Genomic DNA, 22,043 nt, shown 5'->3' with positions numbered 1-22,043 from the left:
GGGTTGTTGTGGCCATTTGGGGAGTGAACCAGAGGACGGAAGACCACTCTCTGCCTCTGCCTCTGTTACTCTGCCTTTCAAATAAATAATTAAAAAAAAAAAAAAGACAATTTGGACACACATGTTCAGGAAACAAACATTTCTCCCTGGAGAGTGAAACTGCTGCTCCCGTTCCTCCTTCGTGTGCTCACCCAACAACTCTTGGCGCAGGCAGAGCCCAGCGCACAGACAATTCCTGCCCTCACGCAGCAGATGGCGCTGCTGGCGTCAACCACCCATGAGTCTCACTCCCAACACACAGAAGCCTGCCAAGAATGGCCACGTGTTTTTTTTTTTTTTTTTTTTTTTTTCCCTTTAAACAAAGTGAAGTGACTTAAACTCAGCAGGCTGCACCTGCTCTCCCTCAGGGGAGCATCCAAGGCCCCCTCCTCCTTGCTATGCCTGTCTGCAGGAGCTGGGAGCAGTCGGGAGGAGGGGCTGGATTTGCCGCCTCGCTGCCAGGCGTGCCAATGACCTTACTTTTGGATGTGCCTAAGGAGTTCACAGCACTCTGTGGCCCTGTCCTCTGTCGCCAAAACAGAACGGCCCAGCTGGGAGCTGCACCTTGAGCTGGAGCCCCAGGGTGGAAAGGCACCAACTAGGGCAGGCTTAGAACCAGAAGCCAGATCCCTCCCCACCAGGGTTCGTGGTTTTGGGATCTGCCCTAAGGCCTCTGGATAGGGGCTTCTGGGACCTCCCCTGGCAGGAAATATTTGCTGAATGCAAATCACAATCACCCACACAAAGGAACTAGAATCCAGGCTTCATTTTCTTTGTCACAATCTGAAGACTGAAGTGACATAAACGGGATTACTGCTTTTCAGGAGACAAAGGGATTTTAAGTGACTGAAAATGCCAAGCCAAGTGTTTATAGTTAAAATTATTTCCAGAGACAGTTCTAGAATTAGCCCAACTTTGTACAATAGGAGAGAAAAAGGGAAGCGATGCTGTGAGAGGGAGGTGGTGGGGTGCGTGGTGTCTAAGAGTTCATCCTAGAACTGTAACAGAGCCATTACACTCAGAGCAAGCTTTGATGACTACACAGCTGTCACTTCTACCAGAAAAGGGTTCCAAGCGAGCAGTCAGAAATGATAAGAACAAATTACTTTTCTTGGTTTTCTTTGAAAAATTCAAAGATGGCAAGACACAAAAGTCCCCATAAAGGAATGCAAACAATGGAAGCTTCGCCTGAACAGTGAACTTGCTTGCTCTCTTCAAACAGCTTAAGTATTTCTAGAGAAATCTAGGTGAAACTTCTAGAAACTCCTATTTTGTCGGTAAAGTCTTTCACCACCAGTTTGGGGGTCAGTGCTAACGCCTGCCCAGGACACCGTAAGTAATCTAATTAGGTGAGGCTGATGGGATTTTTATCATGTTAACAGCTTAAGTTTCTACAAAGTCACTGACTGGTTACAACGCCAAGTTTTAGTTCTGCTAGAATATTCAGCGCGCCAACAACAGCTCCCAGGTTTAGAAGTGTCTCCTAGTCACTGGGAGCTTTCAGTTTATCATGCCGCTGGTTCACTTGAGAAAGGAGGATGGAGTTAGTTTCTATTTGCCATTCTCACAGCAAATCCACTCAGCCCAGGGCCCTCGCAAGAAACCCCACCACCAACCCCCACCCAGAAGCAGGGTGCCCGCGATACCCTAAGCAGAAGGCACTCACAAGCAGCCTCTTGTCTAGGTTGGCTTTTCTCAAGGAAGAGGTGACAGAGTTGGCATCTTTCTCTGCCATCCAGGCTTTGAAAAGCTTGACAGCAAACGAGGCCGCAATGCCTGCAGAAACAAAACACAGGATTTCATTCCTCTCCTGCGCAGGTCTGCGAGCTTCCCTGAGATGGACAAATAACTGAAGCCTCGACTGGGGACAACGGAAAAATAAAGCTGAAAATATTCCTGGATTCACGCCTTGCTACCTGATTACAACTGGGAATTTCTTTATTTTCTTTCTTTCTTTTTTTTTTTTTTTTTTTTTTTTTGGTTTGACAGGTAGAGTTATAGACAGTGAGAGAGAGACAGAGAGAAAGGTCTTCCTTCCGTTGGTTCACTCCCCTAATGGCCGCTACGGCCAGCGCTTCGCCGATCCGAAGGCAGGAGCCAGGTGCCTCCTCCTGGCCTCCCGTGCAGGTGCAGGGCCCAAGCACTTGGGCCATCCTCCACTGCCCTCCTGGGCCACAGCAGAGAGCTGGACTGGAAGAGGAGTAACCGGGTCTAGAACCCGGGGTGCCGGTGCCACAGGCGGAGGATTAGCCAAGTGAGCCATGGTGCTGGCTGAACTTATTTTCAGAACCAGCATTGTAGCATAGCAGGTAAGGCAGCTGCCTGTGACGCCGGCAACCTATACGGGTGCTGGTCCAAGTTCTAACTGCTCCCTGCTGATGGCCTGGGAAAGCAGTGGAGGATGGCCCAAGTGCCCGGGTCCCTGTACCCAAGTGGGAGACCTAGAAGAGGTTCCTGGCTTCCGGCTTTGGCCTGGCCCAGCTTCGGCCATTGCGGCCATTTGGGGAGTGAACCAGTAGATGGAAGATCTCTCTCTGTGTCTCCCTCCCTCTACCTCTGCCTTTCAAGTAAATAAAATAAACCTTCAAAAAAATTATTTACTTTTATCTTGATCAAAAACCTTTTTAAAGCCCAGTGTCTTCAGTGGTCCCACCTGTTTCCCTCTGTGTTTCCTATTTAAAGCAGGGGTTGTGAAGCTCAATAAAGTAAACCATATCCCGTGAGTGCTGGTTCAAGTCCTGTCTGTAACTTCTGATCCAGACCCCTGCTAACGCCTCTGAGAAGGCAGCTGATGATGGCCCAAGCACTTGGGCCCCTGCCACCCTGGCTGTTGCCATTTGGGGAGTGACCTGGCGGATGGAAGATTCTCTCTGCCTTTCAAGTAACTAAATCTTAAAAAACAAACAAACAAAAAATTAACAGTGACCACTATAGGTACAGCTATAGATGAACACGCATCATATACTTTACAATATTCCTTTTTGTAAAAGAGAATTTAAAAATACCCTTAAGCTATACTAAGGCTATTCCAAACCAAATATTTTTTTCCTGGATTTTTAAAAGTAGTTATGAAGATAGTTATATTAATTAGAAAACTATTGCATCACATATCCCCATTTATATTATTGATTTATTTTCAAATACAAAGAATCAGGATCTGTGGAAATCTCAAAGTCTATGTTTATGTTGCATTTCTTTGGTGAAGAGTTAAGGCACGGACGAAATGCTCAGCTGGTTTTTCTGAACTGAAGGTTCCACTATTGTTGGTGGCCTTCGAGAAACCACCTTTGAGCTGGAGCTGAGGCCATGAATGACACTGGGGGAAAATACGAGGCCCGAGTGGTATTTCTGTTTGTGCTGCTTCTATATTTATTGCTACATCGGAAATAAATGCCCTCATCTTCCAGCTATGTGCAAGTAAAGGCATCGGACTGATCCACTACTGATAGAGACGTCAACTCTGGCAGATTTCCCTCACTTGAATAAACAGGGGAACTAGGAGAAAAAAAAAATCATGGCCGTGACAATCAAATATGCATTATAAGCTGGAGGCTTTTACGATAACTACTTAACATAGATTTTTTAAAAACAGTATCATTAGTTTATTAAATCAATATAAAATTTAAACTTATGTAACTAAATGAAAATCAAATTAACACCATTCTGTAATCTTTATTAAAGTAAGAAAAGTAAAGTGTGCTAGAAAGTGGGAGTTTAAAAATCTACATTTCAACCAAACTACTCCTTTGCATTAAAAATGTCTCATGGTGGAAAGCTGGTTCATTCCACACAGTGAGACGATGCTATTTTCTTGGCCATTTGTTGGGTACGAGGTTGGGGAAAGACAGTTTCCTGATGCTCTTCCAAGCAGGAAGCAAGCAGTTAAACCTCTGGTTTCTAAAGAAGGTGCACTATATGGAAGACCTGCATGATACCAGCGCCATGTTCCTCTCATAGCAGATCTTCTTCTTGTCTCCCCACCTAAGGTTTTACTATAGAAATTCTCAGACATTGAAAAGCTGAGCCAATCGCATGCACCTAAAATCTGTTAGCTGTCAATATTTTGCTCTATTTGCTATACTACATACAATAATTTATTTAGAATATTTGCTTTATTTATAACATCTATAAATATAATTTATTTAGAATATTTGCTTTCCTACATCTAATGACTGCACTTCTGGATACATGTGAAAGGAAGTTGCAGATGTCACAAGATTTTAGTGCAAGCTCAGAGGCAAGTATTTTCTGTTATGATTGCTGGGATCGTTCACTATAATTAACATTTAATGTTTGTACTCTATCTTGTGTCTCTGTGTGTAACATGGCTAGCGACAGATGTGTGACACATGGTGAATTGTCTTCAGGAACACTTTCAACAGCAATATTAACAACATACCAGCAACAGAGTCCAGACTGTCATTACGTCTACACTATTTTAAGTCAAAAAGCTATAGAGGATTTCTGAATACCCTTTGTTTCTTGATTCACAATTCTTTACTTAGTACTTAGTCACGAGAAAACCATAAGCTCTTTCATTACAGGCATGAACAAGGCTAGGACCTGACACACGTAGGAGGAAAACTCTTCATGTTCTCAAGGAAAAAAAAATAAATAAAAGATGGTCTCACAAAAGGCCTTTTAATTTTATTTTTAAGGAAAAATAATGCTTTGTGTTGCATTATAATTGGAAAATTATTACCTTCATAGAAGAAAACAGGCCACTTTTGTTTTATTCTATAACCAAATCATTGCCTGCATGGCTGTCAAACTCTGGATGCCTTGGAATTACAAGGGGGCTGGCTCTTTGTGATGCAGGCGCCCTGCCTCCATTCAGAAACCCTCCCATCTCTAAAGTGACATCCGAGAAAACATCTGAGCATAGGTCTCCCCGGACCCCCAAGCAAACAGCTGAGAAAGGGGGGTCCTGTTAGGGGGAGGAGGCACTGTTTGGGAGGAGCCCTGTATGGGCTGGTACAGCACATAAAAGAAAAGCGCTACCGGTTGGCATTTTGTGTCCAAGGACAGACAAAAAGGTTAAGCGTCCCAGGAAGCAGAAAATGGCCCTACATGATGAAGCATCGTCCCGACATAGCGGGACAGAGAAATGGTCTGGACCAGCTCAACCCGAACTCCGCACTGAGTATTGACAGCTGCCACTCTAACTTGCTGGTAGCCTTTAAATGTCTCTGTGCAGGTGTGTGCGGTTTCCTACACACTCCTCCTTTCATTACTGGAGGGACTATTCATGAGGGTACTTCCAAAGAGCTCACGGAGAATGGACAGGAAAGAGCGGCTCATTTCGGTGGCGGACACTTGAATGCATGTGGCTTTTCTCCCCGGGAGCTCTCTGAAGCGCCCCCTCCCACACGCAGGCATTCTGCTTCTGTGCAGGAGCCCCTGGTGGTCTACCAGCGACTGCTGGCTCTTGTTGTTGTTGTTTTTTTTTTTTTTTTGCAAAATTACCTTCTTTGACCAAGCTGTCGGTGAAGAGGCTGGTGAGGATGCTGGCGGGAAGGGTTCCGTTGCCCAGCAGGATCCCGGAGAGCATCGCCAGTTTTGTCTGCTCCGTTTCAGAAAAGGCTTTAAGGAAGAGGAGAAGCTGCGGGTCAAACAAAAGAAACCGTGTGTAGCAAGCATGGGACTCCAGTCGGGGAACAGCAAGCCAGCCATCCGCCGGTGGTGAGATGCTGTGCGGACACGCGGGCACAGGCGAAGCAGGGCTACCCCTCACTGGGAACACACATGGAAAGGGGCTTCAGGAAGTCCACGGAGGACCCGTATTATGAAAAGCCTATGCAGGAATCTCGAGAATATTTTGCGCTAGAATCCACTTGCTTTTGATCTTCCCACAAGCTCTTTGAAGTCACCACATCTCCAGCTACAAATGGGATATGGAAAGGACCCTTACCAGACACATCTTTCTTCTGAGTTTGCTCACACACAGCCATGGATACTACTAATGGGAACAAAGTGACACGTGGCACCGTGTACATACAAAATTTGCATATGGGGGCCGGCTTGGTGGTGCAGCGGGTTAAAGGCCGGCATCCCAACAAGATAATGGTTCGAATCCTAGCTGCTCCACTTCTGATTCAGCTCCCTGCTCATGTGCCTGGGAAAAGCAGCAGATGATGTCCCAAGTCCCTGGGCCCATGTGCTCACATGGGAGACATGGAAGAAGCTCCCGGCTCCTGAATTTGCATTGGCCCAGCTCCAGCCATTGAGGCCATCAGGGGTGTGAACCAGAGGATGGTAGCGCTCTCTCTCTCTCTTTCTCTCTAACTATGCCTTTCAAATAAATAAAAAACAAGTCTTTAAAAAGAAAATGAAAATTTGCATTTGACTCTGTATGTATAAACAGGTAAGAATACACAACAGGCACGATGTTTTCTGAAACACATTACATCTCACATTTGTCACTACTTTAGAGGTTCCCCTTCCCCCTGGCCACATGCACCTACTTTCTTCGGGGAAGAATGGACTTTCTTTATGGCAGGAAAAGAAAGCCAGGACATGCACTTTTGGACAGCTCATATTTGTCTGCCCAAAGCATCCACTCATCTTCAGGGCAAGGCCACTGAGGGAGAAAATGGTCTCTAAGATGCTGATGGCCTCTGTAGACCAATCATGGGCTTGCACGCTGCAAACCTTGGCTCATGCGGCTTGACCAACCAGCTTTGGGGATGACAGCACAGAGAAGGGTGAAGCCAGCTCCTAATGAGGCTGTGGGAAGTAGGCAGAACACGGTTGGAAGAGCAAGGCCGCAAGGGGGATGCCGCCTGGGGCCCTCTGGGCCTTACTTTCCAGAGAGGGCAATTGAGAAAAGCAGCGACCCCCAAAATTTTGAATGAAAGCCAAAAGCAAGGGGCTTACACCCCACTTCCCATTTTGGATCCTGAGAGCAGCCAGTCTTGTGGTGTGCTCTCCTCTGGTCCAGCTCTCCATTTCACCTCTCCGCAGACTCACATACTATTGGCACAACTCCCTCACCAACTGTGTAAGGTGGGTAGGGCAACGGTCAGGATTCCTCAATGGCCAAAGGAGAATTACTCTGCACAGAGGCTAGGGGAGTCGCCAACTACTTACATGCCAAGTAAGTGGCAGAACTAGAACCAAACCTGTCCATTTGACTTCCAATCCACACCTATTAAATTGTCAACAAATTGGGATGGGCTTGCAGCTGCCAATGATGGCTTGCAAAGCACGCATGCCATGTTGGAGTGCCTATGTGACAGTCCTGGCTACTCTGCTTCCAATCCAGCTTCCTGCTAACGCACACCCTAGGAGGCAACACCTGGGAGCCCAAGTCCTTGGGTTCCAGCCATCCAGGTAGGAGATCCAGGTAGAGTCCTGGGATCCTGGCTTCAGCCTGACCCAGTCCCCATTTGGGGACTGAACCAGAGTATGAGAGCTCTCTGTCTCTCTGCCTTTCAAATAAAATCCAATCCAGCTCCTTGCTCATGTGCCTGGTAAGGTAGCAGATGATGGTCCAAGTACTTGGGCCCCTGCCACCCATGCAGGAGACAAAGATGGAGTTCCAGGCTCTTGGCTTCAGCCTGGCCCAGCCCCTGCTGTTGCTGGTATTTGGGGAGTGAAAAGTGGATAGACAATTATCTACTTTTCTCTCTATCTCTCTCTGTCACTCTTCTCTTCAAATAAATAAACAAAATCTTTTTAAAAATGAGTGAAAAGTAGCTTTAAAATGTTAACACCATTTCTTTAAGTATATTAATAAAACTCCCATTCACTTAGAAATATACTTAATTGCAATGAAATGGGATAAATTAGATCATTCTAAATTAATTAACTACACTGTACAACATTCCAATTAGAGGCTGCATTTTTATGACAGAGTTGGTTTTAAAAAGAGAATAAAAAAGGGAGAGAACGATCCAACATGGGAAGCAGGATACACAGCAGACTCATAGAATGGCAGATGTCCTAAATAGCACTCTGGCCTCAGAATCAGCCCTTAAGGCATTCGGATATGGCTGAAGAGCCATGAGAGTATTTTAGGCATGGAAAGCCAAGACACTCTGGAGGAGAAAAAAAAAAGAAGAAGACCTAAATGAAAGATCTCTGCGAGTGAGATCCCAGTAGAAAGAACAGGCCATCAAAGAAGGAGGTACCTTTCTCTGAAGGGAGGAGAGAACTTCCACTTTGACTATAGCCTTGTTGAAATAAGATCAAAGCTGGCGAGCTCAGGGGGCTTCCATGGCCTGGGCAACTCATGACTAGAGCCTGGGGAGATTGCTGATGCCTTAAACAAGAGTGTCAAATTGTTAAGTCAACAACAGGAGTCACTGTGCACTTACTCCCCATGTGGGATCTCTGTCCTTACTGTGTAGCTCAATGTGAATTAATGATATGACTAGTCAAACAGTATTTGGCAATTTGTGTTCTGTGTGGGTGCAAACTGATGAAATCTTTACTTAATATATACTAAATCGATCTTCTGTATATAAAGATAATTGAAAATGAACCTTGATGTGAATGGAATGGGAGAGGGAGCGGGAGATGGGAGGGTTGTGAGTGGGAGGGAAATTATGGGGGGGGAGCCATTGTAATCCATAAACTGTACTTTGGAAATTTAAATTCACTAAATAAAAGTTAAAAAAAAAAGAAAAAAAATTGTAAAAAAAAACCGATGGAAATATTAGGAAGAAAAAAAAGTCACTCTTGCAATCATATTCATCATGAGAGGAATGGTTAAAAGTTTTCAAGGTTCACATGAACGGAGAGATGTAAACACATGAGTGATATTAATAGACATGGTGAGGCTTAATTAAACTCTTTACGTAATTCTTCCTTCAACATTTCCATTCCTACATTAAACAAGCATCTTTTTCAGCACCTAGCAGTGCAAAGAATAAATCATTCATTTTCCACTAAAATTATTTTTTCATGTTGGAAAAAAATAACACATGGTTGTTGGACAAGATCATCAGGGCAGAATGATACAATGTAACAAATACCCCCTTAGAACTAGCTAGCAGCAGTGGGACAAGTATGCCTGCCTTTCACATGGATACACACATAGTATATGCCTATGTTTTGTAAATAATTACATGCAGACACACATACTGTTTTTACTGTATGAAGTGCTGAGGATAGCTAACACTTGCTGTCTGCACCAGACATCTTTCTGATCCCTCAGGTGCCCAGTTCCCCAGTTACAGAAAAGGCAGTGGAACACAAAGAAATCAGGCAGCATGCCCACGGTCAATCTGCTCTAAGCGCTGCCTTTTCACTTGATTTACCACGGGCCTTCTCCCTCATCAACTCCTGGGCTCACGCCGCCTCCTTTAACAAGCTGCCTGGCATTCCACTACCTGTACAGACAGACCTCCATATAATTAACCAGTCTCCTACCCAAAACCATTTAGGCTATTTCACAATACTGATAAAGCTTTTACAGGAGAGAACTTCAAAAGGCTTGTGCAGAATGAAATTAAGAGGTAAATTTACCTAGATGCAAAGCTATTTTGAAATCCCTGCATTTTTTTTTTCATCAAACATATTTCCCATGAACTTTCTAATCTTTGCTTACACAACTTTTATACATCCGTGCCGAAGGATTTTTACAAATGGTGAGCTGGGTCAGGGACTATGTGAATTTATTAACAAATGGTTTGCTGCTAACATGTTCTTTAATATTACTGATAGGGTGAGTAAATGGGGAAGATTTGGCAGTCACTTAGTGTGGTTACTTCCTTACTTAGGCAGATAGCTACAGCTGAAGAAAGTAGGAATGCAGAAATCTGTAACAAGGTAGCACAGTGAGTGCTGGACATAGACAGCAGAAGAGTTCCAGATCGGAGGAGGAGCCATGTTGCAATGAGGAAAAGAATTTTCAGAAGGAGCTGCCTGGGATATGGTGACTCGGTAGGGGCTAATAACCCTGTTGGGCACTTTGAATGTTATTGCATTTACTCCTACAACAACCCTAAGGTACACTGGTACAACTATTTTACTGATGGAGAAAAGCACCCAGATTGATGCCTATGAACCCCACCTCCAAAGACATGCTTTTAATCCTCCTTACCGAATTGTGTCTTCTCCACTTAAAGAATTCTGCTGAGTACTAACTGAGCTTCCTGCTTTAACAAACTTTTCCTAAATCGCCCCAGCTGTCTTACCTCAGGATATATTTATTTTCTTTAAAAAAAAAAAAAGATTTATTTATGTATTTGAAAGTTAGAGTTACACAGAGAGAGGACAGGCAGAGAGAGAGAGAAAAAGAGGTCTTCCATCCGCTGGTTCACTCCCCAACTGGCCACAATGGCCAAAGCTAGGAGCCAGGAGCTTCCTCCCAGTCTCCCACACAAGTGCAGGAGCCCAAGGACTTGGGCCATTTTCCACCGCTTTCCCAGGTCAAAGCAGAGAGCTGGATCAGTAAGTGGAGCAGCCGGGACTCAAACCAGCGCCCATATAGGATACAGGCACTGTAGGTGGCAGCTTTACACTCTATGCCACAGCGCCGGCTCCAAGATATATTTATTTTCCTTTTGTGTCTGTAATCTCTGGTTGTGATTTTAGGCTCTATGAGGTCAGAGGTCCTGTTGTGTAAAACTATGCCTACCAAACAAGCACACTGTCTCGTATTAGTTAGAGTAATGGAAAAAGCCCGGAACGGTCATACATTTCTTCCTGCAGAAAGCTGACAATTTATTAAACATTTACCAAAAAGTTACTATGTCCCCAGCCCTTCCTGATACCATTGTGAATGCAAATTTTGTGTTCCCTCCCATTTGTCACCTTGAATAGATAAGTATTATCATTAGAATATTTACCTTTTTCATTTCATCCTCAAATGCCTTTTCCAAATACTTGTACCTCCTGATGAGTTTGTTGAAGACCTAAACATGAAAGAGAACCAGAACATATCCCGTAAGCAATTTTAGAAAGCACGGAAGGAGGGGTAGAAATTCGTTATGACCACGTTGTAGATCTATAAAAATAAAAACAGGTGGGAAGACGGGCTGACCCTGTGATATGAGAGCTATGAGCTTTTCAAAGGAGTTACTAGGACTGAGGGAACAAACAGGGCCAAATTCACTCAGGAATATAACAGACACAGAAACCAAAAGTAACTCTGGTGAAGATGAACTGAATGGGATTTTTAAACTGTGAGACACAGATGTGGACAACAACCGAAACCAGGAGTTCCAGATACAATGGCACAGATCAGGAACAGTTCTAACTCCAGGCAGGAAAGGATTACTGGCCCTACAATCCGGCATTCGGTTAAAGCTGAGTAGTTTACAACTGCCTGCCAGTGGGGCTTGAGACAGCTGGGTTACGTTGACCGATGCTCTTGTTGAAGTAGGGGTTCTGTAAATATTATTCTCATAGCTGCCTTGCTCTTCCAATCATGACACACTCCCAGGAGACTTCTGTGCTGTGACTACCCCTGCTTCTCCAGGTGATCAGCATGGAGTCTGAGACTGACAGGAGAAACTGCAGCTGCCTTTTACCGGGAAAGAACAAACCACCCGGGCAGCGAACTGACATGCCGCAGAAAACAGAAATGACGTGGTATGAAAACCCTCTGCATTCAAACGTCATTCAGCTACAAAGTACAAAGTGAGCTACCCACATGCAACGTGAATTCCCACTGAAACATTCCTGTCCACTTAACTTCTCTCTGCCTCACCACACTGCTGACCCAGTTTTTTTTTCTGCTGATCTACACGTAGGCAATAATTTTTAAACTCAGAAACCACAAATCAAAGTTTTCCTCAGAGACCCATATTCCACATGAAAAAAAAAATCTGTACAAAGAAACTGTCCTATTTAGGTACCAGGAAGAGGCGAACTCCTTCATCTCTGCGTATGGGAAGATGGTAGGGATGTTTCCTCCAGGACTACTTTTTTTTTTTTTTTTTTTTTTTTTGACAGGCAGAGTTAATGAGAGAGAGAGAGAGAAAGGTCTTCCTTCTGTTGGTTCACCCCCCAAATGGCTGCTATGGCCAGTGCTGCGAAGATCCGAAGGCAGGAGCCAGGTGCTTCTCCTGGTCTCCCATGCGGGTGCAGGGCCCAAGCACTTGGGCCATCCTCCACTGCCTTCCCGGGCCACAGCAGAGAGGCGGACTGGAAGAGGAGCAACCGGGACAGAACTGGCCCCCCAACCGGGACTAGAACCTGAAGTACCAGCGCCGCAGGTGGAGGATTAGCCTAGTGTGCTGCAGCGCAGGCCCCTCTAGAACTTCTTAATTGATTGTTGGCACTGGAAATCAAACAAGGGATCATGTACCTTGTGTTTGCATTCATTTGATCCTCAAAGAAATTCTGTGGCAAGGAGCAAGCAGGCAATGATTGTTACTTGGTAGATCCGAAAGATCTACGCTTCTCCTAAATATCATAACTATATAAAATGATGATTATAATAACTTCTGCTAAATACCAGAGCCGACTGCAGACGGCAGCTTTACCTGCTATGCCATAGTGCTGGCCCGCTGTTCCACTTCTGATCCAGCTCCCTGCTAATAAAATAAGCTTGGGAAAAAGCAGAAGATGGCCAAATGTTAAGGTCCCTGCCACCCACATGGGAAACCTGGATGGAGCTCCTGGCTCTTGGCTTCGGCCAGGCCCAGCCATCTTCTACTGCTTTCCCAGGCCATCAGTAGGCAGCTGCATTGAAAAGGAGCAGCCAGGACTCAAAGCTGGCTGTTGTGGCCATCTGAGGAGTGAACTAGCATATGGAAGATCTCTCTTTTTCTGTCCGTCCGTCCCTCCCTCCCTCCCTCACACTAACTATGCATTTCAAATGAATAAATAAACCTTTGTTTAAAAAGGGTAAGAAATCTCTTCACTAAAATGTCATGTAATGAAAAAAATTTCTTTCTTTTTTTATTTGACAGATAGAGTTAGCGTGAGAGACAGACAGAAAGCTCTTCCTTCCATTGGTTCACCCCCCAAATGGTTGCTATGGCCAGAGCTACACCGATCCTAAGCCAGAAGCCAGGTGCTTCTCCTGGTCTCCCGTGCGGGTGCAGGGGCCCAAGCACTTGGGCCATCCTCCACTGCCTTTCCGGGCCACAGTAGAGAGCTGGACTGGAAGAGGAGCAACCAGGACTAGAACCTGGCGCCCATATGGGATGCCAGCGCTGCAGGCAGAGGATTAACTAAGTGAGCCACGGCGCCAACCCTGAAAAATAATTTCTTAAAGTATAAATTCACAATAGCCACATACCTCAAACAACTTGACTTACCATACTTAGTGCACATTAATGAGAAATGATATGGTTTCTAGCATAAAAGTTAGATCAGGGCTGGTGCTGTGGTGCAGCTGGTTAAGCCTTTGTCTGCAATGCCGGCATACCACATGCACATTGGTTCGAGTCCCATATGCTCTACTTCAATGCAGCTCCCTACTGAGAGCCTGGGAAAGCAGTAGAAGATGGCCCGAGTGCTTAGACCCCTGCACTCATGTGGGAGATCCAGCTGAAGCTCCTGGCTCCTGGCTTCAGATCAGCTCAGCTCCGGCTATTGAGGCCATTTGGGGAAGGAACCAAAAGATGGAAGAACTCTTGTCTCTCCCTCTCAATAAATAAATAAATAAATCTTTAAAAAAAAAATTCTGATCACTTGGCTGAGGTTAATTCTATGGCCTCTTTCATCTAGCTAGGCCATCACAAAAGGTCTAACAAGGGAGGTATTGACCTAGTACTTGCTCTGAGCTGAAGCTGGGAATAACAACTGAATTTGAGAGGGGTCAGTAGCAGCGGTCATTGTGTTACAGCAGATTAAGCCGCTGATGGGGAAGTCCACATCCCACATCCAAGTGCCTGGGGTTGGTCCCAGCTACTCCGCTTCCGATCCAGCTTCCTGCTAATGCACCTGGAAGGTAGCAGGCGATGGCTCAAGTATACTGGAGTCACCGTCACCCACATGCTAGACAAGGACAGAGCTCCTGGCTCCTGCCTGCTCCAGCCCCAGCTGTTGTGGGCATTTGGCAAGTGAACTTTTGGATGACGGATATCCCCGCCTACCCCGTGTCTCTCTGCCTTAACGAAATTAAAAAAAAAGTCAGGGACAGAAGCAGAATAGGAACACTCCAACATACTAGCCTATCAAGATGCAGCGAGGTCCAACTTTACAGGGCGACGTATCACAGACTGTACCACCTAACAACTCCCACCATTTCCTGACCTTTTCTAGGGACACAGATTTAATTCTAACCAACCCAACCCAATGCATGCAAAATCTTTTTATTTATTTATTTTTAAATTTTTTTGACAGGCAGAGTAGACAGTGAAAGATAGAAACAGAGAGAAAGGTCTTCCTTTGCCGTTGGTTCACCCTCCGCGGCCGGCGCACCGCGCTGATCCGATGGCAGGAGCCAAGTACTTATCCTGGTCTCCCATGGGGTGCAGGGCCCAAGTACTTGGGCCATCCTCCACTGCACTCCCGGGCCACAGCAGAGAGCTGGCCTGGAAGAGGGGCAACCGGGACAGAATCCGGCGCCTCAACCGGGACTAGAACCCGGTGTGCGGGCGCCGCAAGGCGGAGGATTAGCCTAGTGAGCCGCGGCACCAGCGCAAAATCTTATCTCATTACTCTGATGCAAATCTCTCAGTTTCCAGTGAGGCTGATCCTGCCTTCCTCTGGTTGAAGACTGGTTTCCTCTCCACTGGGCTGCCTGGCCTTATGTGACTTTTTCCCAGCAGGTTCCTTGTCTTGCTCTCATTGATCTGCAAGGCCTTCATGTACTTGAGAACTGAATCTCTCACAGGTTCTCAATATTTACAAATATTTTCTTACAAGAATACCTAACAGCCCAGAGATCCGACGTGTCAAACTTTAATTGGTCCTCGGTTGATTTCTATACGGCGCTCACCTTTCCACACTGACAGAAGCAATCCCACAGCGACTACGCCACCTGTGTCACCCACACAGATGCAAGCGCAGCTGCGGATGAAGTCTCCCAAGTGGCATTTCTGGGTCAAAGGGAAGATACAGTGCAAACTTGCTTTCCCCAGGACAGGACTAATCTACATTGCCACAAGCTATGGCTGCGAGCGTCTGGTTCCCGCATTCCTTTACAGGTGAGAGGTTGAAAAACAGTATTTTCCTGTAGCTTTAATGCTAGTTGTCTTTTAATTTTTTTAAATTTATTTTTGAAAGGCAGAGTTAGAGAGACAGAGATAGAGAGAGAGGTCTTCCATCTGCTGGTTCAGTCCCCAAATAGCTGCAACAGCCAGGGCTGGGTCAGGCCAAAGCCAGGAGCCTGGAACTCCATCTGGCTCTCCAGTGTGGGCAGCAGAGTTCCAAGTGCTTGGGCCATCCTCGGATGTTTCCCCAGGCACATCTGCAGGGAGCTGGATTGGAAGCCAGGACACAAACCAGCACCTTGATATGGAATGAATGACACCATTGCAGGCAGTGACTTAACCTGCTACACCACAATGCTGACTCCACGTCTGCTGTCTTAAGCTGAACGCAGTTGAGTAGATCTTTGCATATTGAAGCGCTAACTAACATCCTTGCTGACACAGTGAGTCAGAGTTCCTGAACCTGAATGCTTCCCCCAGTCTTGTTCACATTCTTCCCTGCCCACACGAAAGGGCCATCTCCGGAAGACAGGCTCTACCTGAGCGTAGTTCCGGATGGTTTCGTGATCTTCATTTGCAGAGAACACACAGTGGTTGGTCATCTTGGTCTTGTCACCATCATCTATGCGTGTTCCGCCTGGGGCTGAAAAGAGAAAGGTCGCTATGGTGAGGGTTCAAAGAACAGACCAACTCCTGCACAGGAGGAGAGGCACAGGGGTTGACGTGAAATCAGTCACACCAGCTTTCACAGAAGGGTGCACACGTGTAGATGCACACGTGTTGCTCCACATTTTCGTTTCCAGTGTAATACCAAAGGGTGGTCCTTGCCTTTGTTAGTCTAGCACTACAAATCAGCTTCACTCCCAAACACATCCTTGACCCTGGAAGATAAACCACCACCCGTATTTACTTAATTTTATCCCATGATTCTCAGGGAAGCTCCTGCTATTTCCCGCACTGGGATATGGTTCTCTCCGTCAGGCTGGACTCTCCAGTGCAGCAACTATGGAACTGAGCGGACCTGACTCCAACAGTAGATCTTGGTGGCTCCTGCCCGGGTAGGTATGCAAGCTGCTCCCTCCGTCAGGGTTGTGTGGCTTGTACCCTGACTGCCTGCCCTTTGTACCCGACAGCCCTACAGCTGGGTCGTCTGGGAGTGAATTCTGCGTGCTATCTGATTCTCATTCCTCATGGACCCGAGGGAAAGAATGCCCATATCCCCTCGACAATTTAACTTTCCCTACACCACGGCTCCTCCGCTAAGTTTCAATGGCGGCCATCACAAGCACTGGTTTGATCAGAAGAGCAGAATCAGAACACTGGCTCTCAAAGAAGGAAGTACTTTTCTTAGAAGGGAGGAGAGAGCTTCCACTTGGCTTATGGCCCTGTCGAAATACTGACAGTTTGTGGACTCAAGAGGCTTCCAATGCCTTGGCAGCTCATGGCAAGAGCCTCGGGTGATCACTGACATCATAAATAAGAGTGTCAATTGTTAAATCAACAACGGGAGTCACTGTGCACTTGCTCCCCATGTAGGATATCTGTCCTTAACGTGTTGTACTATGCGAATTAACTGTAAAATTTATTTGCAAACGGTACTTCATACGTTGTATGTCTGTATGGGTACAAATTGTGGAAATCTTTACTTAGTATATTCTAAGTTGATCTTCTTTATATAAAGTTAATTAAAAACAAATCTTAATGAAAAATGGATGGGTGAGGGAGTAGGAGGTGGGATGGGAGTGGGAGTGGCAGAGTGGGTATGGGGGGAAGAACCGCTATATTTCTAATGCTGTACCTATGAAATTTGTATTCATTAAATAAAAGCTTTCTTAAAAAAAAAAAACAAAAAACAAAACACTGGCTCTATTGTTTTCCAATTCTACGTCACTGGAATTAGGGTAGAAGGTTGGAGTGGGCCGAGGAAGAGCTTAACTACCATTTCTAGCATATGACTTACAGCAGCACGGTGCCCGGCACCAATGACTCAGCCGTGATCAAAGTTGAAAAGGCAGACTCTCCTCATCACAGACTCCTGTCACTCTGTGCATGCCAGCATTTACCAGCCTTGACTTAACCTGTGATTTCTGACCTGTGCATGCAAAAGTCCATATGCAGCCACCTCTGCTGGTAACGCATGCTACCAGGCAAAGGAAAAGTCGGCCGAGCTACAGTTGTCATAGTTCATCTGTTTTACGGGCCACAGACACCAGTCTGAAGTTTTAAGTAACTAGATTTTTTCTTAATTAGAGATTTATTTATTTGTTTGAAAGAGTGACAAGGAGGTACAGACAGAAATCTTCCATCCACTCGTGGACTGACGGGTCCACTCGTCAGACGGCCCCAATGGCTGGGGCCAGGCCCGGCTGAAGCCAGGAGCCAGGAGCTTCACCTGGGACTTCCCCATGGGTGACAAGGGCCCAAACACTTTGGCCAACTTGTGCTGCTTTCCCAGGCCATTAGCAGGGAGCTGGATTGGAAGTAGAGCAGCCAGGACACAAATCAACATCCAAATGGGATGCTGGCATTGCAGGTAGTGGCTTTACTTGCTAAACCATAACACCCTAGCCCCAAGTAATTACTTTTCAGAGATTTTAGCTCCTTCAGGGGTTAATTTATAATTAGCTTATGCACAAGATTTAATTAGTCCTTTTAAATGGACATGACCACCTGGAACAAAATTTTAGTGAGATGATCACCTTGGCGCAGGCACCATGGCTCAGTAGGTTAATCCTCCACTTGCAGCGCCTGCATCCCATATGGCACCAGTTCTAGTCCTGGCTGCCACTCTTCTGATCTAGCTCTCTGCTATGGCCTGGGAAAGCAGTAGAAGATGGCCCAAGTGCTTGGGCCCCTGCAACCACATGGGAGACCAGGAGGAAGCTCCTGGCTCCTGGCTTCGGATCAGCACAGCTCCAGCTGTTGCAATCACCTGGGGAGTGAACCAACGGAGGGAAGACCTTTCTCTCTGTCTCTCCCTCTCACTGTCTAACTCTACCTCTCAAATAAATGAAAATAATCTTTTTTTTTTTTTTAAAAAGATGATCATCTTAATCTAGAAACTGGGCAAATGATTCCTATCTGATAAAAATTAAATACTAAAAAGACTAAAATTGAAGTTATAGACTTTCCTCCTGAGAGGTGAGTTTAAAAAGTGCATTCTAGGTGCTGGCGCTGTGGCGTAGCAGGTAAAGCCACCGCCTGCAGTGCCGGCATCCCATATGGGTGCCTGTTCGAGTCCCAGCTATTCCACTTCGATCCAGCTCTCAGCTATGGCCTGGGAAAGCAGTAGAAGGTGGTCCAAGTCCTTGGGTCCCTGAACCCAAGTGGGAGATCCAGAGGAAGCTCCTGGCTTCTGGCTTTGGATTGGTACAGCTCTATCCGTTGCTACCATCTGGGGAATGAACCAGCAGATGGAAGAACCACCTCTCTCTCTCTCTCTTCCTCTGCTTCTCTTTGTGTGTAACTCTGACTTTCAAATAAATAAGTAAATCTTAAAAAAAAAAAAAAAAAAAAAAAAAAAAAAAAAAAAGGAAACCAGGGGCCAAATATGATTGGCATCCGAAGAGCTAGGCTAGGTCTCACGGCTGGGGACAAGAATGGCAGAGGGTCAACGGTGCGGCATGGATGTCTACAATCGACCAGTGCAGTTGGCCGAGGCTCTGGCAAGACCCACACCTTGCTGAGGATCATTCCTGTGCGGCATTTATTTGTGCACAGACCAAAATAAGCATAATTCAGATAGTAACCACAGGGGAGGATGTTCAACTCTACCACTAATTTAAATTTTATTCTGAAAACATCCATCACTCACCAAATTGACAAAGATCTACAAGACTGACAAAGTAGCTACTGTTCCATAAAAAGTTAAATATAAACAGGAATTCATGCTTTTTGACAAACTGCTAAGTAGCATATTCTTTGTGAAGGCTGGTTGTCTTTCTGAGGTAGATACAAAGATGCAGATATAAATATCTCCATCCTTTAATCCACTAATCCCTGGCAGGTACACACAGGTGTAATCAGATAAGAGCAGAAAGCTACATGCATGCACACCGGTAACCTTGTAGCAAAAACCAAAAACAAATGTCCATTCACATCAGTTTGGTTTTAATTCTTTGTGATGAGACAGGGGCACTGGGTGAGTTTGGACACCCACATCCCATACTGCAAGCCTGCATCTGATTTCCAGCTCTGCTCCTGATTCCAGCTTCCTGCTGAAACACATTCTGGGAGGCAGCAGGCGATGCAGGCTCAAGTAGCCGGGTCCCTGACGCCCGTGTAAGAAACCTAGACCGAGTTCTAGGCTCCTAGCTTTGGGTTTAACCGGCTCTAGCTGCTGCATCTGGGGAGTGAGCCAGCGAATGGAAGATCTCTGTGTGCCATCCAATAAAATAAAATAATAATCATAAAGAAAACTGAAGAAGTTTGGTTTTAGCAGTTATTTCCTGAAGAAAGGCACGGATGGCACTGGGGGCAGGAGAACCTTTCTCTGTGAGGACGTCGCAGCACAGGCAGCACCCCGGGCCCCCAACCCCATCTTTGAAACAGCAAACAGCAGAGCAGTTCCACACTGGAGAACTCGGGGTCCCTGGCCGGGGAGACTTGGGTACTTTACGGCTACGACAGAAACCGGCGAGAACGAGGCTCTGAGAGTGACTCTGAGGGGAAGAGGGGCGGTTCTGGCCGCTGACACACATTGGGATCAGGTGCTGAGCATTCTTTCCCTGCACGTTTCTCTGTCTTCAAGGATTTCTGATCTTCTATCACGGCCCCTCCTTGCTAACTGCAGTGCGCACAATCAAAAGGATTTAAAGAAAACCAAAACCAAAAACTAGGCCTATATTATACTCCCTAGACACGCTGCTATGTACGGATGAAGTGACATTACCTCAGTCTTCCACAGCAAAGCAGGCAAGAGCTATAAACATGAACAGAAACCTCAGGCCGGGGCCTCTCCCTAGGAGTACCATCCCACACTGTAACTTAGGTACAATTACAGACCTTCCACTTGCAATTTTTATCAACTCTAACCAAGATTCTACCTGATATGGGGGAATTAAAAATACAGGGCTGGGGCTGGCACTGTGGCGCAGTGGGTTAAAGCCCCAGCCTGCAGTGCTGGCATCCCATATGGGTGCTGGTTTGAGTCCCGGCTGTTCCACTTTCGATCCAGCTCTCTGCTAGGGCCTGGGAAAGCAGTGGAAAATGGCCCAAGTCTTTGGGCCCCTGCACCCGTGTGGGAGACCTGGAAGAAGCTCCTGGCTCCAGAACAGTGCAGCTCTGGCCATTTCGGTCATTTGGGGAGTGAACCAGAGAAATGGAAGACCACTCTCTCTCTGGCTCTACCTCTCTCTGTAACTCTGCCTCAAATAAATAAAATAATTCTTCAAAAAAAAAAAAAAAAATACAGGGTTAGCTCAGGAAGACATTCGCGTGCGTCATACCGCGCAGCTTACCAAGCATGCTGCCAGCCACCAGGATGTCGAAGAGCGTGTCGGCATAACGACGGTAATCTAACCTGGAGCCCGTGGAGTCCAGAAACTTGGCTACAGCTTCAAGGTCATCGCCAGCTTCATTAAGTCCCTGGACAAGTGTATCCCTGAAGACTGTGGGTTCGAATTTCTCTTTTTCATCTAAAAATAAAAACATTTTTATAGGATTATCTCTTAGGTACACATCCTCATTCCTCCACACATGGTGTTTCCTTTGACAGGTGATTTTCAAAAAGCTGAAAGACAATGTAAAGTTTTTCCTTTTTTTTTTTTTTGGATTTGCATGGTCTGCAACCCCTGATTAAACACTGATTCGAAGAAAATAGTTTATTTCTGTTCAAGGGCCACAGAAATATTTGAATTCTCCGATACTCTAACCATCAAAAATTAAACTAAGCACCAGGAGGAAGCAATAAGGAGGGTTATCATAGGATAAATTACTCCAGGGTGAGTACTTGAACATTCAGTACAGGGGTGGGTATTTGGCCCAGCGGCTTAAGGCACTGCCTGCGTTCCTTATCTGAGTGCCTGGTGTGAGTCCCAGCTAACAGGAAGAAGGTGACAGCCCAAGTGCTTGGGCCTCTGCCACCCACATGGGAGACCCTGATGACCCTGATGGAGTTCCAGGCTCCTGACTTTGGCTTCACCCAGCCCTGGGCTGTTGTGCAGGCATCTGGGGAAGTGGCGAATGGAAGATGTCTTTCTCTTGCTCTCTCTGCCTTTCAAATAAAATGAAATGAACAGAAATTTTAAAAATATTCAGTATGTATAATGAGCTATGTATGTATACCGAAAGCTTCAGAGTAAATATTGTAAATATTCAGTCTTTTTACCTTTTGAATTCTTTTTTAAAAAAGATTTATTTATTTATTTCAAAGTCAGAGTTACACAGAGAAGGAGAGGCAGAGAGAGACACAGAAAGACAGAGAGAGAGGTCTTCCATCTGGTGGTTCACTCCCCAATTGGCCACAACAGCTGGAGTTACGCTGATCTGAAGCCAGGAGCCAAGAGCTTCTTCCAGGTCTCCCATGAAGGTGCAGGGGCCCAAGGATTTGGGCCATCTTCTACTGCTTTCCCAGGCCACAGCAGAGAGCTAGATCAGAAGTGGAACAGCTGGGACTCAAACCAGTGCCTATATGGGATGCCAGTACTGCAGGCAGTGGCTTCACCCGCTACACCACAGCGCTGGCCCCTTGAATTGTTTTTTCAAATGTTATTTATTTTCAATTTCAAAAAGCACCCAGGTGATGTGGTGGGTTAAGCCGCAGCCTGCAACACCTGCATCCTATATAGCCACCAGTTTAAGTCCTGGCTGCTTCACTTCCCATCCAGCTCCCTGCTAAGGCCTGGGAAAGCGGCAGAAGATGGCCCAAGTGCTTGCACCCCTGCACTCTTATCAGAGACCCAGAAGAAGCTCCTGGCTTTGGTCTGGCCTAGTCCTGGCTGTTGC

The 22,043-nt window shown here is 46.0% G+C and overlaps 1 protein-coding gene across 6 annotated transcripts in view; it reads right to left on the bottom strand.

Annotated features, from left to right (window-relative positions):
- The window catches only part of BZW2 (basic leucine zipper and W2 domains 2), a 59,215-nt gene that overhangs the window by 14,082 nt on the left and 23,090 nt on the right, over window positions 1–22,043 (bottom strand). For 4 of the 6 annotated variants that reach the window (XM_051832560.3, XM_070059580.2, XM_051832559.3 and 1 more), the window contains 5 exons: window positions 20,558–20,734; window positions 15,638–15,741; window positions 10,836–10,901; window positions 5,506–5,641; window positions 1,706–1,815 (listed from right to left, as the gene is read on the bottom strand). In XM_051832560.3, coding sequence (XP_051688520.1) covers window positions 1,706–1,815; window positions 5,506–5,641; window positions 10,836–10,901; window positions 15,638–15,741; window positions 20,558–20,734 — 593 coding nt within the window. The remainder of the gene's footprint in view (window positions 1–1,705; window positions 1,816–5,505; window positions 5,642–10,835; window positions 10,902–15,637; window positions 15,742–20,557; window positions 20,735–22,043) is intronic. The other 2 variants (XM_089315173.1, XM_089315174.1) reach the window with 1 other exon arrangement.

This window comes from Oryctolagus cuniculus, chromosome 16 (assembly GCF_051225735.1).
Source record: "Oryctolagus cuniculus isolate XC-2025 breed Fujian yellow rabbit chromosome 16, ASM5122573v1, whole genome shotgun sequence".
Classification (NCBI taxonomy): domain Eukaryota; kingdom Metazoa; phylum Chordata; class Mammalia; order Lagomorpha; family Leporidae; genus Oryctolagus; species Oryctolagus cuniculus.
This window is presented reverse-complemented; position numbering and strand designations above follow the sequence as displayed.